The following is a 17,758-nucleotide window of genomic DNA, read 5'->3' as shown; positions in this document are numbered from 1 at the left end:
CGTCTTGTACACGCGAACCATCGATATCTAGGGTAGTAGCGTGGTTGGCCGATGTATGTAGAGCAACGACGGACGAAATGTATGCGGTATCATTGAATGTCGAGATACTGATCGCTGAGTGTCGCACGCAGTTCAATAACACATCTGTAGCAAATTATGGTTTCTTGTTATACCACATGTCGTCCAGAGGTGTTGCATAGTCTTTGCTATGAGATGACCTTGATGGAGAACTTTCTTGTTGCGTACAGAGGAGCTGGATCAAAAGCTGCCACTGCCTTGTCAGATGTGCAACGTGATTACATCACTAAGACTGGAGACGGGATGCCAACTGCACCTGGCACGAGCGGACTGGACTAGGATAAGGAGAAAAGGTTGAGAATGTGGTCAACTCAAGGCCAGGGTCATACTGGTAACATGATTGTCTGACCGGCAAAATGAACGATGGGACAATCCGCTGGTTCTCTCGTACAGCTACAAGCGCAAGAACAGGCGGAAAGTGCATTCTGACAGGATGGTGACACGGCAGCTCGTGTGGCACATTTGGGTGATTAGCTAACGCAAGAGATGGCTAGATTTGGGCATCGCCATCGTTGACAGCTAACGGACGCGGCACTGGACCCAGGTAAAAAACATGCTGCATGCTAGATTGAATAGATGCAGATATGTACACGGGCATGTAGACGGTGAGAGGTGTCTGCCAGATGAGGGGTGAGTCGAATGGCATCTGATGCCAAGGCTTGATGTGCAGCTTGATGGCAGGAGGCTTTCAGAGAGCAAAAAGCGGGACTTGTCGCGTCTCGCTTCTCCCTTCTGGAAGGCTCGCTTACTCCCATCCTTTTGACCATCGCCGCTTCCTCCCCCAAAGTCCTTGGTCGAGCAGCTGTCTTTCGTGTTAAGCGAGCAACCTGCCAAGCCGCATCATTGGCCCGAGGCTTGCGGCGCAACTGACGTGCGCCTTGTTGATTGATTGTTGAATAGATTCGGCTCGGCTGAGTTGATTGGAGGCGTAGGTAGCCCTCGAGGGAGGAATTGAGGAGAGATGGACAGGGGAGACGACCACCACACGGATCCCGTGCTGCACTTGCAGTCACATCCGTCGCTACCACCACCGCCGCCGCCGCCGGCCAAAGACGACGCGCATCCGGAACGCGACCACACATCGACGCCGCATACCAGCGATAACCACGTTGAATCGCTGCCGACACGCCCGGTCAACGCGTCGGAGCATCAACAAAGCCAGCAGCAAGAAGACAGGCATCCTTCGGCCGTGCTAGCGCAGGACGCGTCGGGCGCGTCTGACCCGGCGCAAAGTTACCTCTCGCAGCAGTCGACTCCCACTCTGCCACCCATGAACTTTCAACACCAACCGCCGGCGCATACTCCGGCTCCCATTGCTGCTCCAGCTCCAGCTCCTGCTCATGCTTCTGCGCCAGTGCATGCTCAGAATGGCCACATCCCGCAACATCAACACCAACATCACCAACCCCCACCACCGCAACACCACCCTCACCCACCTCCGGCGCATAACACCAATGGCACACCCACACAATACCCTCCGCATGGCCATGCGCCTCCGCCGCCGAATTACACATATCCTTCTGAAGCAGGTATGCAACAAGGTCTGCCTGGCATGCAGACCAATGGCGGACCTGTCAATGGCTATGCTCCACATATGGGCTACCAGATGCCGCTTGGAGCTCCGCACATGAACACAAACCAGGTACCAGGAACCCGTCACAAGAAGGAGATCAAGCGCCGAACAAAAACCGGTTGTCTGACATGCCGGAAGCGCCGAATAAAATGTGATGAAGCTCATCCCCATTGTCGCAACTGTCAGAAGAGCAAGCGAGAATGTCTGGGATATGACCCTATCTTCAAATCCCAGTCATCGCCGCAGACGATACAACCTGCTCCGGGAACTTTCCCTCCGCCGCAACCCCAACAACACCAGCAGCAGCCTCCTCCTCAGCAGCAACAGCACCAACACCAACAACAACATCAGGTCAAGCAAGAGACACAAATGGGACCCGAGCCCCAGCGTTATTCAAATGTTCCGCAGGGATATATGCCCGCTGCCAGCGCAGGTTATTCCCCTGCTACGGCCATGCAACCATCAGTCGACTTTGGTCCACAAATTGATCCTGCTCTGGGTCCTGTCAACTCGGCAATTGCTCCCCCACCTGTACAGCCACCGCCGCCAGCGGAAGAATACACTACCAGTCTACACCCTCAACGAAATGGTACCTTGCATCGTACTCGGACACTGCTTTCAGTTTGCTAACATGCCTCAGTACGCCTTGTAAATATGGACTCATTGTACAGCCTTGACAACGTCCCACCGGCGTTCCCGCCACACGGCTCGAATCCTCTTCCCGCGCATGAGATTGACATGATTCGCGGTATGTACCTTGCAGAGTATGCCATTGGACTGGATCGCTTCTTCGAGACTACCTGGTACACGGATCACGGTTTTAATCAACTCCTGGCGAACCATGACTTGCTGCATTACTTTTCACACTGCGTTGAGCGTTTCCGCCAGGGCCAGAATGGTACCAACACTCACGGCCTGACCTCTCTCGAGGCTCGCCTTATATGGCAACTCGGCTGCCTCCCTCGTGCTTTCCCCTCAAACCCGCCCCCTCAATACATTGTTGTTCTTTTGCAACGGCTGGCCATAGTAGAAAACCTACTATGTGGCACTTTCCTGGATTTCAACATGGTTCCCGCATCACCTCCAGCAAGCCCTCCAGACCCAAAACTTGTCGAACAATACACCCAATATCTGCAAGATGCTTTCTGGCACCAATTGGGCCGCTTCGTCAGTATCCATGACGATGTCATCTCCCCTGACGCCGCCCAGCAGATTGCTGCGGCTCTTGCTGCTATGCGCAACATATTGTCCATGCTTGAGAACCGCGATGTTCTATATTCAATGGCAATCGCTCGTCATTTCGGCGGTCGTATGGTTGACTACAATGAGGGCAAAACGCTTGTATCTAAAAGTGCAGAGCCAGACGACCCCATTGCAAAGCTCGCAGTTGCTATGACTTTCATCCGTGACGAGGACTCGAATGGTACGACGCAGGTTGTACAGAGGTTATGCGGTATGTGCAGGAGGAGTTGGCAGCTGCAACGGCAAACCATCCCGTCTGCATAGACATAAGCCTTGGCCAGAGCTTGTGCGCCGGATGAGGTGGACTGCCGTGTTTTGTTCATTTGCTTTTCATGATACCATGCCTCTGCGATACAGGCCAGTAGGCTTCTGCTGTTATTACCAACCATTACATCACACTCTATTTTTCCCAATCATTCCCGACTCAGTCACGTTCTGTTCTTCAACTATTCATATGTATTTCAAAAGTTGCATTACCGTGTAGCATCTATCAGTCTGGAGTGGCGTTGCCGGTGGCTTTGCGCTTCCTATCTTCCAGCCTAAGTTGATGCCCCAAGAGAATTACAAAGGCCCATACTATGAGTTCATAATCAGTCGTGTGTCAAAGCTGAGATAACACTGGTCTCGTGTACAATGTCATTGAAGGTTGAACTGTCGGCACGGTCAATTAACCGGTGGCTTGCCGGTCAAGGCCGAGCAGGTGGCTTGCTGATAGAACAACAGGGTTTGCTTGTTTGACACATGGTCAAACAAATAAGACTGGTGGTATGCGTTTTACCTAGTATTGGTCTTGCTTCCATATGCAGTCATAGGGTTTCGTGAAGAGAAGAGTCACCGGGTGGGTCATACAGACGGAAATTTTGTCGTCGTCGTCGTCGTCCTCGCCTCCTCCTGATGAGAGCATAGGATGCGATTCTCGTATCCATGGACAACCGTCGCGGCCCTTGATGGTACATCCTCCGAGGTCACAAGTTGGCTCGGAAATGAACGAGTGTCGAATGGTCGAGAATCAAGTGACTGTTTGACGGCCCAGAGCCAAGCTGTGGGTCAATGCGAATCCTCTCCCTTCACGGTTCAGAGACTAGACACCTCGTTCCCCTTTCCCCCGCATGAACGTCGAGTCAACAACCAAATATTATGAGCGTCCAGGGAGATGATCGCGACTCGACAGGCCGTCAAAGATGTCATGATGCATGTTGAAGATGCTTCTCGTGCTGCAATAGTGCATCGGCCAGGATAGCTTGAGCGGAAACAAGAACGACGGCGCGCATTGTCCCTCCGCGCTTGCCGAAGCAAGAAACTCGCAGTGCTGGCCCTGATGGAACGCAACGGTTGCATGTTTGTATGATATTAGACCGTTGCAGCTATGAAGAGCCTCTGGACGAGTTGGGGGTGTGCTCGAGCCAAGACGAGGGTTCTCCACGTTACTGTAGGTCTTGCGCTATCCAGTCCGCCATGCAGACTTTGATATGGGCATTTTCTACAACCACAACATTCATGAAGTGTAGTCAGATGTGTGTTTACAACAGAAACAAAGAAACGTCTGCAAATCTCCATCCTTCGAAACCAGATGGATGCTGATGCACCAGTCACCAGGCACTCCAACGTCTCGCTTCGTTTAGCGTCAGGAGAACTCATCCCGGATTGGCCGTCACTTCAACGTCTCCGATGTTTGGCATCATGGGGGAAGGTCAATCCTTTCACCCTTTGACACCATCAATCCACAGCACGCGAGAGTTCAACCGTCTAGCCTGCTATGGATATGCTTGTTTTCATGCTATCGTTGCAAGATGAGCAAGTCAACGGCGTTGCTGCCCGGTAGGGAGGAGATTGCTCTAACAGAGGCAACTGCACCGTTGACAGCAAAGGCAATAGAGTACGTGGAGGGAAAGTTGCCTCCCCAAAGGAGGAAAAAGCTGTATATAAGGTACTATCACCTCCCAGCCATCCAATTCTTTTTCATCATCACAGCAAATCAGAAAGACAACAGCTCCTCACCAGCCTCTCCAGTCACCTAATATTATAATAATCAGGCTTCAGCCGTCCATTCATTCAGCAACACAACACTCGCTACCAATAATATCCTAATTATTACCCCCCTCAAATCAACAAAAATGCCTTCCTTCAACAACATCGTCGCCGCCATGGCCTTCTCCGCCGGCATTGCCCAGGCCATCCCCCAGTACCAGAACGTCAGCTCGTCTGCCGCTCCCTCTGTCAAGACCAACGCCACCTCTTCCGGTGCTGCTTCCAGAACCTCCTCCGCTGGTGGCATGGCTACTCTCCCCGCTCTCGCCGAGTCTGCCTACTGCCCTGGCCTTAACGGCGCCCTTGTCGGTGACTACCTCATCCAGTGCGGTGTTACCCACTTCGGCACCATCCTCCAGGTCGGTAACGGCACTGTCGCCGTCGCCAAGCGTGCCGTCTACACCTCTCTCGGTGACTGCATCAACGTCTGCGAGGCCACCACCAGCTGTGTCGGTACCGCTTTCGACACTGCTGCCCGCACTTGCACCCTCTACTCTGAGGTCGGCGCTGAGGTTGCTGCTGCCGGCATTGACTTCGCCGTCCTGACCAACCCCACTGGTTCCGTCGTTCCCTCCGGCGGTGTTGCTACCTCCACCATCTTCAGCACCCAGGTTGTTACCATCTCTTCGTGCGCTCCTACCGTCACCAACTGCCCCCTCAAGAGCGGTCAGGCCTCCGCCGTCATCACCCAGGTTGTCCCCGTTAGCACTACCGGTAAGTTTTCCTCATACCTCTTTATCATATCAGCTGCTGACCACATTGCAAGTTTACGTTTGCCCCTCTGCCGTTACCATCCCTGCCTCTGCTGTTGCCTGTGGATGTGCCGCTACCCCCATCACCGTCACCCAGTACGCTCCTTCTTCCGGCTCCATGGTCCCTGTCCAGACTGTCGTAGTTAACAGCCCTGTTCCCACTGCCACTGTTGTAAGTTCCAGATTTACTTGTATCTCGATCTCAACGACAGCAAACTGACATCCGGCAGCTCACCACCACCGTCTGCACCTCGTGCGCCAAGCCCACTGCCAACATGAACAACGGTGGCAACAACGGCAACGGTGTTACCTCCACTGTCACTGCCTGCAACGGAAACTGCCCCACTGGCACCGCCACTGGCTCCAAGACCGGCTCCACCATGGCCGTCTACACCGGTGCCGCTGACTCTGTCAAGGCTGGTATGGGTTTCGCCGCCTTCGTTGCCGGTGCCGCCGTTCTCCTCTAAGCATTTTCACCTTTTTCTGAGGTCCGACAATGATTCGATATTATACTAATCAACATAAAACACGACAAAAAGAACAAAAAAATCTGGCCTTTCTGGCTGATGACCATCCTGGAGTAACACTACTCTCTTATTATAATATATTGGGTACCTTTTACACAGGACTGGACTGATGGGGAGCTGTAAATGATGACAAGAAATAGTCTCTTTCTGATTTACGCTGCTGTTTGATCTCTTTTGCGAAGGAGATACAGGGGACGAGTCTGGCGGTTTGGTGGTTGTTTGTCTGAATTTTTGATTCTTTCTTGATTTTACTGCAATCTACAAAAACTTTTGTTCACAAAACTCTTCCTACAATCCATCACATTCTCAAGTGTTGATTTTGTCTTCTGCCTTGTCGGCTTTCACTTCTTCATCGGGCTGTATTTGTCCTGTGAGAGGATGGTACTTTCGAGCCTTCAGCGGATCTTTCGTCAAGCTCAAAATTTTTGATGCATTCTGATGGATGATTGAATCGATGTCGTCGGTCGTTGGGCCAACGTGCTCTGCACAACAGTAAGGTAACCTGACAGCAAGTTCGTTAGGTCAATGTTTCTCGACGGACGCTTATCTATCTTAATGACAATTTCTAACGAGTATTTATCTATCAAAATGCAAGAAACTTCTCGGCGTCTTGGATCGCACGCATACTTGACACCACCACACTTCGTGAGTGTGGTAGGCCAGATTATTTGACAACTTCGGAGACACCATCGGTTTTTTTTTTGAATTCTGGAAAGGTATATTACCTCCCCGTGTGCTAAACTTTGTCACGCGTACAGATGTAGAGATGTACAATCATTTTTGATATCGATGCTAGGTCCAAAGAGAGAGCTTTTGGGAGTCGCCCTCTGTGGTTGAAGCGATTCTAGTCAAGATTATCGTGCATGCGGGCAGGGTTTCATCGTGTATCCCTACGGCAAGAGAGTTGATGTGACAAAATTTTGCACACGGGGAGGTACGAGTAGGAAGCTGCTTGGAAGCTGAAGCCTCAACCCCAGCAAGAAGCAACGAACGTCACCAGTCGGATGCTGGCCCATGCGTCAATTCCATCCACATCTCGACTCCCTCGTCCACCAATGTGCAAACTTCAACAACATGCCTTGATGGTCTTTGAAAAGCCACGTCACACTCTGCTCTCGAGCTCCATCGGGGCCTGTAGATCTGCATTCTTAAACTTGATGGACAATTCTTGTGTTGGGACAGTTTTGGAATCTGACTCTAGGTCCGACTACTATTCCTTAACCACATCTCTTGCTATGAACGCCTAAACAACGATGATTTCCATAGTATTTGGGAGCCACCATTCCGCTCCTAACACATCATCTTCCCAACGACTGACTGCTCGGTCCCTTATTTCCTAAGCATTCTGGCGACATCCGTTACTTCTCGGCATTCGAACCCCTCTTGCTGCGGCCGCTCATCTTTTTGAAGAATCGCCAATGAGTCTTCTCCTTAAGCCTGCTCCTCAGAGAGCCTCCCCAAGAATTGCTGGTCGAGCTCTCGGTCTTTTCTGTAAGCTCTGGCATGAAAGGGGCCATCGAGAATGAGGAAGGGGATCTTGGCATAGCTTGGTCAGTGACACATCCCAGGCCAGCGGTGGTAGAGGATGTCAAGAACCGCTCGAGCGGGATGTGGCGATTACTCTTGGTAGGAGATCTGGATGAGGCGGCATCGTCGTTTGCCGAAACAATTTTCTCCTCTTTGGGCTGGTCGATCCTGGACGAGGACAACACATGGTTCTTAATGGAGCCATAATCGCTGGTGTCGGATGCTTTGTCAGACTGTTTCATGTTTCGTGGTCTGAAAACAGAGGATGTGTTGTCCTCGTCAGATTCATGATTGTCTGACTGCTTCGACTTAGTGTCTTGAAAGTCTTCGCTGTGGTCCTGTCGGAAGAGGCCGCTTTCCTCTCTCTGAGTTCCGTCTTTCTCCTCCTTCTTCACAATCTCTTGGTCGTTTCCGGTAGGTTCGCCCGACATATCTTCCTCGTTGTCTACGAATTCGACTTCAGACTTCTTGAAACGGACCTCGCATTGGCTGGCGGGTTTGGTTGCTTCCATGTCTTCCTTCAGATCGTCAAGCATGCCTCTGAGTTGGAGGAATGCGTGATTCTTTCGCTCGCCGGCAGTCTCAACAGGCCAGACAAAACGCATGTGCGACCACATGTTCTCTGCACATTCTTGATGTTGCTGCACGCGTGTTAGAGGATACTTGTTAATGGCTTGATCCACTTACCTTGCCCTCCGACCAGTTTCCGACGCATGTGGCGAGGATGACCAGACACTGTACGTGGTAGTATTGTGGTAGCTCCGGATACGCGAGCAGAGCGCGCACTTCAACCTCACAGAGGTTATAGCGCTCCTCGTTGAAGAGCTCCATGGCGGCTCTCACGCGTGCGGCCCAGTCTGTTCTTGTTGTAAGCGTCATGTTTGGTTCAATCATGGCGTGGTGACTTTGGGCAAGAGGTAAGTGGTGTTGCGAGAGGCGAAGTTTGGAAGTGAGAGACGTGTAAACACTAGCTGCAATTGTAGAGAGCTTTACAACGCAGCTGCTTTCACCCTCGTTTCACCGAGAACTTCGAGCCTGCTGATTCGTCTTCTACTTCGCCTTGGAAGTCTTTGCCCAAGCTTGACGACAAGCCTTCTCCGTAACTAGAAGCTATCGATGCGTCTGGTTCATGACTAACAAGAACAACTCTGGTCATGCGAAATAGGTCCAACACGCAAGTTCAACGTTGTTGTCCATAAATCCCAAGGTCAACATGTTTCGATGATCATGGCTATACTCAAAGCGCCGCCTGCTATACAAACATAACTCAGCAATTCCACCAACTATAGGTATACCTGGCTCGGACTCAAGAAACGCCTTTGCATCAAGCATCCAAACTTCGGGAAGTCACAATAGTCATGGAGACATTTTTGAGAAAACTGGATCTTTAAGCTGATACTCATGCAAAACTTCACCTCTATGAGGAAGCTATCGTCTACAGAGACAACTGGTTGGCAGCTGGGTCGTCATGGTCAGAGACACCGACGAACCAAAGGTTCTTGAGATGTCCCCTTGCCATGTCCCATCCGATTATAGACGTGTTGCTCCCCTCCAGCGTTGCCCTCATCGAACAAGGACGGACACTTACGTGACCACATGGACAATGAATCGCACGACGGTCAGTTCATTGACAGGTTGCTTGATCTTGACAATTCTGCTAATCTCGGAAGATACGATCAGTTCCAAAAGATTTAAACCACACACGGCTGCCGATGAAGGCATGAGGACATAGATATCTTATCACTAGCGCTCCTCGGAGCAAATGCACGTCAAAATGCACAATGTATTTCGAGCTTGGTGGAATTGCCAGTGATAGAGGTCACTGTTTGCGCTCTTTCTAGGCACTTACCGTGGGTTGGGAATTACCTTGCCTTTTCATGGCTACGAATCAATGTCAGCCAGGGAACAGGAGCTCACATTTCCTTGAGTCTGTCATTCTGCTCTGTCGACGGACACACAAAAGCGAGGTCGCTGAGCATTGCGACGTCTTTCTTCCCTCTCCAAGCCACCAATAAATCCTCCGCTGCAATAATGCAAGCCACAAAGTCTCGCGTGTTTTGACCTCAACTTCGTTGGAGAGAACCGTTTGTATCAAATATCATGTTTCAACGTCCGTGGTCAGACGTTCGGATGGTGGTTCGAGTATAATTCGAGTCATGACCCAGGGCACGGTACTTCAAACACCGATGGGACGATAAACAAGGATACTGTTGACGACTGTGACAGGTAGGTAAGTGTTTGTGTTGTGGGAATTGTGCTGTCCACTTCCCATAGCGTTCACGGAGTCAAGGTTGTCACAAGGCACAACGATTTTGCTACCTGTAGCTACCACCAGTGAGGGCATGTCAAACAGTTCCATGCTCAACAATCCAGTTGACTCCTCGAAGCACTGCGTCTTGTGTCGATTTTCTCAGAGAATCGATCAGTATCTTGGATGGATAAGCAGGGTCACCCCTAGCAGAGCGCCAAGCCAGATGTTATTGCGTTATCGGAGTGGCTCTGAATAAGCAGCTCTTAGCGCACAAGTTATATAACCAAGGCTCTTGTACGTAGCACAAAAATTAAGTTCTTTTTAGCAATTACATCTAGTAGCTAAGCTCTTAGACGGCCTTCTCGGCTAGAGGTACCCTTTATAGCCCTCGAAGAGAGAACCCTCTATAACTACCGACTCCGCTATAACTAGCCGATGTTTACCCGACCGACATCGCTATTTACAATAGTAGACCATTATAACATAGGACCTATAGATAATATTAAAGTCTACTATAAGATTAAGAATTAAAGTAACGCTTACGCGTTATTATAACACTTAGTTACGAAGTAAGTAGTATAACTTACGTATGCATTGCAAGTCCTTACGTTAAGGGTCTATAGCGATAAGAAATGGTTTAATCTATTAGCTATACCATTATAACGCAATGTAGAGAAAGACTTAGTTAGTTGTAAGGTCGATCTAAGTAATCCTTTTACTAGAAGGAGCTTTAAACTATATAAGAAGGGCTCGCCCTTCTATAATAAGAGGACTAGAGATAATAAGTTACACTAACACTACACTACCGCTTCTACCTTCTTTATCGTTTATTAACCCGCTTCTTATTCGTTATAGATACCCGTATAGATAGCCCTAGCTCCTACCGCTCTAACTAGTAAGCTAATAAGGCCGCCGAGTTCTTCCTAGGATAGCTAGGAGAGGTTACTAGTGCAACCGCTTAATCTAATTATAATCCTCCTACTATTATAGACGAGGATAGGTATATCCCTACTTGTAAGGAAAGAGAACACCTAGTTATGTTCTAACTTAGATAGATGCAATATAATATAGACTTATAATAGCGAGAGTTAGAGCGTCTTAACAACCGCGCTATCTCTTAAGGTATAGCTCTACCTACTAGAAACACTTACTAGTAAGCTATAACTATCCTAGGCCCCTCTAGTAAGCTTAATTTTTATAAACCTCCTATCTTAGACGACCGTTCTAAGAATAAGGAAGTTAAGAACTAGATCGGACTAATCTATAACTAGCTCTATCTTACTAAGATGTTTACCTTTAGAGGACGAGTTCTTACCGATTCGGAAAAGAACTACCTTATCTCTACCTATCTTAAGGGAGATCCCTTTAAGACCTAGTAGAGAGGAGCCGATTTTAACACCTTTAAGCGTTAAATCGACATAATCTAGAAACGTCATATTAATCTAGACTAGATAGAGACGAAGAAGCAACGTTTTAAGTCTATAAGGTAAAGGAATTTAGCTAGGGCCTTTATAAGAGACTTATAAACTCTTACATATAAGCTTAACCCTATCCCTTCCGATAAGCAATTTAACTGCCGCTTCTAAGACGGCCTAAAAGCAAATGTTAGAGAAGCTATAGATACTTAACTTATTTGCCCTACTAATATCTCCTCTAAAACCTATATAGTTCGTACTATAGCATACGACGAGGTTTTCTTTAAATAACACTATCGTTACGAGGAAGAAAAGCTAAATACTATGCCTACTACATAACTAAACGCTATAAACAATAAGAAGGGTAAGGGTAAGGCTAGTTAAGGTAAAGGTAAGAAAGGTAAAGGAACTAGAAATAAAGACTAATCTAAAGTTACTTACTATAGTTACAACTAGACTAGCTACTATAAGAACGAGTGCCCGTTAAAAAAATAGAGGGTAAAGGTGCTCTAGAGGCATCTCCCTTACCTATTAAAGCCTCGAACGAAGAAGGAAGCCTAGTTGCAAGTCTAGATAAGGCTATAACTACGGATTCTTCGGACGTCGAGAGTATAGACTACTTAAACGCTCTAGATAGTAGTCTTCTTAAACTATACGGTACTGTCGGACCCCTAAACAATGTTCAAAAGGCTCGATTTACACTTAATACCGCTACATCTAGAGTCTATATCTTATCTTCGAAAGCTAAATCCTTCTATAGTTCTTATCTTATAAAGATGAACCCTACAACTATTAATCTACCTAACAGGCAGATAATGGTCTTAAGGGAAGGCCTAGCAATACCTTATGCTATTAGCAACTAGAGAGACTTTATAGAGGCTCGAGTTGTAGACTTATAAGGATACGATGTTATCCTTAGCCTCTCCTAGTTTATAAGACACAATCCGGTCATTAACTAGCAAATTAGAGCTATTACTCTTCGTAACGAAGACACCCTTATACTATACTTCTTTAAATCTCATTCGAAGATCTTTTAATTAAAAGAATCGTAAGAGGACGATAGCGTTATAGCTCTTATAGAGCTTATAACACCTTCTACCGTAATAAAGGGAGAAGCGTAACGTAGACATCTAGATGCAATACCGCTATATCTAGCAGCATTAAGGATGACAGATTTGTCACCTCTAGATAAGAAGTAGCCTAATCTAGACCCCTTATTTAAGAAGGTCCTCGCTAAGTTCCCTTCTATTTTTAGAGAGGAACTACCTATCGGACTCCTAAAGAAATAGGATATTATGCATACAATTAAGACTAGGGACGTAAAGCTAATTAACATATAGGCTTACTAGCTTAATCCGTAACAGTTGCAAGAACAGCAGAAATAGATTAATATGCTATTATAACATGGTCTTATCTAGGAATCTTTATTACCCTAGGGAAGTCTAGTTCTCTTCGTACCTAAACCTAGTAATAAGTAGAGAATGTATATCGATTTTCGAGCACTAAACTAAGTAACGAAGAAGAATGGCTACCCCTTACCCCGTATTTAAGACTACTTAGATGCTATAAGAGTATAAAGGTATATAGCAACGTATAAAGTCCCGCTAGTAATATAGTTACTAATAGTAAAGACTAATCGATGCCCCGAGTATCGGTATCTTCGAAAGTAAAGATATACTTATATATGCTAAGCCTCGCTTAGAGGCTTAGGCTTCGTCGTAGAGGCTACCCTAGCCTCTCTAGTAACAATTATCCCCTCCTCTATACGGTTATCTATAACCGAGAGGCTAATAGTTATTATACTGCATGCGGCTAGCGTATAGTGCGTAATGCGTGCTTTATTTATAGTTACCTCGTATATAGCTCGTAGGGGGCTCGTATAGGGGGAGTAGTATCTACTTTACTTACTCCTAAATCTGGCGTCGCGTCGCGTACGGCTAGAATTCGTAAAATTGTCGCGTCGTATATACGTTACGTACGGGCTCGCTTCGCGTCGTATATACGTCGCATACGGGCTCGCTTCCCTAGGCTTTACTAGAGTACGCCCCGGCGTCGTAATAATAACGCTATTGTCTTAGTAGTCTATACTATAGCATAATATATAGAATTTCGAATTGCGCTAGCAATTCTTCCTCCTATTAGCTTTATAACATCTACTTAGTAGCCCTAACACTTCTAGTAAGTAACCCTTCCTAATGCCGCTTATCCTTTCTAATATATGCGCCGCTTACGCTTAGTATATGTTTAATGGTTTCGACTTTTTTCCGCTTATAGAATTATTTTTATTATAACCGCATGCGCGTAGTATACGCGCGGTATACGTATTAACCTTACTTATCCCCTCCTCCGATAGGCTTACTCTATAAGTCGCCTACGCTCCTTATACTAACTTTCTAGTAGATAGATCTCGTAATGTTAAATTCCGATCTTACTCGCTTTAAGCGCGAATCCGTAGCTCGCCTACGCGAAGAAGAGGCTCGCTACGAGGGCGTATCTAAGATAATCGCCTTCCTTATACCCTATTACCCCGTTTACTCGCGCTTTACTAGCGGCGCGTATAGTTCTAGCTCTCGCTACGAGCCTAGTACTCTACGTAACCCGTTCCCTAGTCCCGGATCCTAGTACCGCCGCCGCTACGAGGCTCCCGTATCTATCTATACTTCTCCCGACGTACTCCTTAATAGTGCTCTTATCGTATCTACTAAGCGTATACGCCGCGTTCGTAAGGAGTTACTTACTCTATCGCGCCCTCGCTAACCCGACTTTAGTAGTAGCTCTACTTCGCGCCGCTATCGCGCTAAACGCTCCTTATCCCCCTTCTAGGACTTAGTTACCCTTACTCGTCGTAGTCGCGCTAAGCCCGCTTCTAGCTCTACTTATACCTCTCGTAGCGTACGTTTTAATAAGACTCCCCTCGAGGAGTAGCTTACTACCTTACGCCGCCGCGTTAAGGAGCTCTCGGCTAACTCGCCTAGCGTACGCTATATACCTACCTCTCGTAATAAGGAGGACCCTACCCTAATGTCCGGAAGTGCTAGTAGACCGGTTAACCCTACCTTAAACGCTAGCTCTCCTTATGTTCGCCTTAGTCCTACTAACGACGTTAATGCTCGTAGACGCGCCGACTACGCTACAGAGGAGGACCGTCTTACTACCCTAGAGAGAAACTAGCGTAAGTATAATCTTCTACGCCGTCGCTCTCCTCGTCTCGACTCTATTAGCCGTAGTCGTAACGCCGCTCGTACCTATACCCCTAAATACATCTCGCTAGCTAACCGTAGTCGTCGCCTATACGCCGTTAGTCCTAAGGAGCGTAAGTAGCGTTACCGTAACTTTAAGGCTACTACTAAGGCTAAGCGCCTTATTAATGCTAAGGAGTTAATCGAGGAGGAGCGTCGCGCTACGGAGCGTAGCTACTATCTATCCCGCGGCGACCCGCCTATCTTCGACCTACGCTCGCCTTCTCGCTTACGCTCGCCCTTACTAAACTTCCTAGCTAGTTACCCTATTAGTGCTATTAAGATCCTCTAGGATTTTATGTACTTTCGCTATACCTACTACCTAAAGGCTACTAAGATCGGTAAGTTCCTAGTGCTACCCTTATACGATACGTATACGCTAACATTTTTCTTAGATGCCTATAACGCCTCGTACGAGCCTAGCATGTGTAAGGTATACTAGCGCTACGCTAGTAACCGTTATAGGTGCATCCCTCTATACGCTATCTTAACGCCCTACTTTAACGACGTCGTACGCGCTAAGGACGCCTTACTCCTCGCCTAGAACCGCTAGTCGTCGTACCTACGTACCTACGAAATAATCGTCTAGCGTACCCTACTCGAGTTTTATAACCGTCGCTGTTAGTACGGTAACTTATCGACCTAGCGCGTTAGCGACATTACCGTCCCTCGTATATTCTACCGTAATATAACTATAGACGAGATTATACGCCGTAAGACCTTAATTAAGTCGTAGCGCCTACGCCGCGCCCTCGAGGCGGTAGCTACTCCTTACGAGCGCCGTTCTCGTAGTCGTACCCGTAGTAGTAGTAGTAGATAGGGTCGCCGCCCTCGTTATAGCTCCGGTCCTACTAGTGTCTCTCTAATAGAGCTCGATTCTATCGAGGGCTACTCGGATAACGACTACTCTAAGGAGTAGGTCTTTAGACCTACTCGTCGGGTACGTACCTAGTACGCTCTAACCTTACTTAGTAGAGACCCTCTTATTCTCTTCGCGCTTCGCGTAAGAGATTAAGAGCCTCTACCGGTCTTATCTTAGAGGGGTTAGAAAGTTCTAGTCCCTATAGTCGGGCTCCTATACGGAGCGACTTCTCTAGGTAGCAAAATTAAAATTTGTTATCTCTATATTCTGCTTCTCTTCCCCTTTATAGCCTTATATGCCTTCGTAAGTCTATCCGCGTGCGCTAACTCTAACTTAGGTAGCTACTAATTATAGTCCTCTAACTATCCTACCTATTTAACTAAGTAAGAAACCTTATCGCCCCGAGTACGGTCTTCTAGGATCTTTTTAATCTCCTATTCCTGTTCTCCTTTAACTAACTCTAGTGCCTAAAACTCCGGCGCCTCTACGCCTTCCCGCTATACGTACGGTTTAAGAAGCGAGATATAGAATACTTTATAGACTCGGTACTCGTTCGGTAGCGCTAGGCGGTACGCCTACGCTCCGACTACGTCTAAGACTTTAAACGGCCCGATATACCTATAAGAGAGCTTCTTATTCGGCGTTCTAAGCTTAAGGTTTTTCGCTAATAACATTACTAGGTCGCTAACCTTAAACCCCTTAGGTTTATGATTTTTGTTGTAGCCCTTTACCTACGATTTACTTGCTCGCTACTATCGCTCCGCTAGCTCCCTCCGTACCTTCTTTAGGGCTTTAATCCGGTCCGTAACCGCTTAGACCTCCCCCTCCCTAGACTCGTCTCGAGTCTCTATAAACAACTCTAGATAGTATCCTATTAGAGCGAAGAAAGGGCTCTATCCTATCGATGCATTTACGCCATTATTATACGTAAACTCTACTAGAGGGAGCTAGGAAGCCTAGCTATCCTACTTCTCTACGTAGTAGCACCGTAGGTACTACTTAAGTGTCTAGTTCTACCTTTCGGTCTAGCTATCGGTCTATAGGTAGAATGCGGTGCTTAGTCGTCTCTTAATGCGGCTAACGTAACAAAAGTCTAACTAGAACGCACTAGTAAAGACCGATCCTCTATCCGAGATAATGCCCCTTAGCATACTATAGTTCTTAACAATCTTATCTATAAATAGGTCTACTAGGTCTATTACTAAGTAAGTCTTGTTCGTCGGGATGTATCGCGACATCTTAGTATATCTATTAACTATAACTAAGACTAAGTCGTAGACCTTTGCTCTCTACTTACTAGGAGGTAGGTTAGTAATAAAGTCTATCGACAATTCCTACTATAGCCCTTTAGGAAGTAGTAGTAGCGTAAGCTTGCCGTATAGGTGATACCTCTTCGTCTTTATACGTTAGTATATATCGTAAGACTCTACGTACTCCCTAACTTCCTTCTACATCTCTAGCTAGAAGAACTTCTAAGCGATAAGGCTTATAGTTCTATCGCGTCTAAAGTACGCTACGAGGGGATTATCGTAATGTCTTTATATAATCTCCGCCCTTAATGCGCCGTCCGGAGGAATCTAGATCTTGCCCTCGCGTACCTATAGCCCGTCCTTAAGCGTAAGGGGCCTTCGGCTCTCTAGCTTCTCGTATTTCGCTTAGACGGCTAGGATAACCTCCTTTAAAGGCTTACCTACCTCTATCTCTAGGTCTTCTCCCCTAAGTGCCGTAATCGCTACGTATCGAGGTATTCCGAAACTTCTAGGGGTTTAAGTACGTAACGTAGGCGTCGCGCATACGGCCCGTAGGTAACCCTACCCCTAAGAAATTCGGTTTATAACGTATCGCACTACCGCGGAAGCGTTATCTACCTAGGCGGCTAGCTTATTCCTTAGTATCGGTAATAAGTAGTCTAGCTCTAGCTATTCGGAATAGTAGTCTAGTCGTCTCGATAGTGCGTCTACGGGGTTAGTACTACTCGAACGATATTCGATAACCTAGTCGAAGGACTCTATAAATACGGCCTATCTAGCCTATCGCTTATTTAGCGTAGTTACCTTTCTCTAACCTTAGAGGTTCGCGTAATCGGTAAGTACCTATATCTAATGCGGCGCTCCCTCGTAGTAGTATCGCTACTACTTAAAAGCCTCGACGATAGCTATTAATTCTTAGTTATGCGTCTCGTACCGAGTTTCCGCATTAGTAAGCTTACGAGACTAGTACGCGATTAGGTACTACCTCGTTACGCCGTCTATCTCTAGCTTCTA

The 17,758-nt window shown here is 47.4% G+C and overlaps 4 protein-coding genes across 4 annotated transcripts; 3 read left to right on the top strand and 1 right to left on the bottom strand.

Moving 5' to 3' along the window:
- The first annotated feature begins 564 nt into the window (after positions 1-564).
- Positions 565-3,425, top strand: M438DRAFT_349770 (uncharacterized protein). Its single transcript, XM_029906475.1, has 2 exons — positions 565-2,240; positions 2,292-3,425. The coding sequence occupies exons 1-2, from the start codon at positions 1,040-1,042 to the stop codon at positions 3,155-3,157; spliced, it is 2,067 nt and encodes a 688-aa protein (XP_029755444.1). The 5' UTR covers positions 565-1,039; the 3' UTR covers positions 3,158-3,425.
- Positions 3,426-3,722: 297 nt separating this feature from the next.
- M438DRAFT_349769 (uncharacterized protein) lies at positions 3,723-4,092 on the top strand. The gene has a single exon (XM_029906474.1). The coding sequence runs from the start codon at positions 3,801-3,803 to the stop codon at positions 4,032-4,034; it is 234 nt and encodes a 77-aa protein (XP_029755443.1). The 5' UTR covers positions 3,723-3,800; the 3' UTR covers positions 4,035-4,092.
- A 915-nt stretch (positions 4,093-5,007) lies between these two features.
- Positions 5,008-6,140, top strand: M438DRAFT_359726 (uncharacterized protein; the record flags this gene model as incomplete). Its single annotated transcript, XM_029907363.1, has 3 exons — positions 5,008-5,635; positions 5,688-5,845; positions 5,904-6,140. The coding sequence occupies 3 exons, from the start codon at positions 5,008-5,010 to the stop codon at positions 6,138-6,140; spliced, it is 1,023 nt and encodes a 340-aa protein (XP_029755442.1).
- Positions 6,141-7,558: 1,418 nt separating this feature from the next.
- Positions 7,559-8,621, bottom strand: M438DRAFT_359725 (uncharacterized protein; the record flags this gene model as incomplete). The annotated part of the gene is made up of 2 exons (XM_029907362.1): positions 7,559-8,368; positions 8,415-8,621. The coding sequence occupies 2 exons, from the start codon at positions 8,619-8,621 to the stop codon at positions 7,559-7,561; spliced, it is 1,017 nt and encodes a 338-aa protein (XP_029755441.1).
- Positions 8,622-17,758: the final 9,137 nt, after the last annotated feature.

This window comes from Aureobasidium pullulans, assembly GCF_000721785.1.
Source record: "Aureobasidium pullulans EXF-150 unplaced genomic scaffold scaffold_34, whole genome shotgun sequence".
Lineage (NCBI taxonomy): Eukaryota > Fungi > Ascomycota > Dothideomycetes > Dothideales > Saccotheciaceae > Aureobasidium > Aureobasidium pullulans.
This window is presented reverse-complemented; position numbering and strand designations above follow the sequence as displayed.

Coding starts and splice junctions, on each gene's coding strand:
- M438DRAFT_349770 (XM_029906475.1), top strand. CDS start 1,040: ATGGACAGGGGAGACGACCACCACACGGATCCCGTGCTGCACTTGCAG. Junction 2,241..2,291: donor TCTACACCCTCAACGAAATG/GTACCTTGCATC, acceptor AACATGCCTCAG/TACGCCTTGTAAATATGGAC.
- M438DRAFT_349769 (XM_029906474.1), top strand. CDS start 3,801: ATGCGATTCTCGTATCCATGGACAACCGTCGCGGCCCTTGATGGTACA.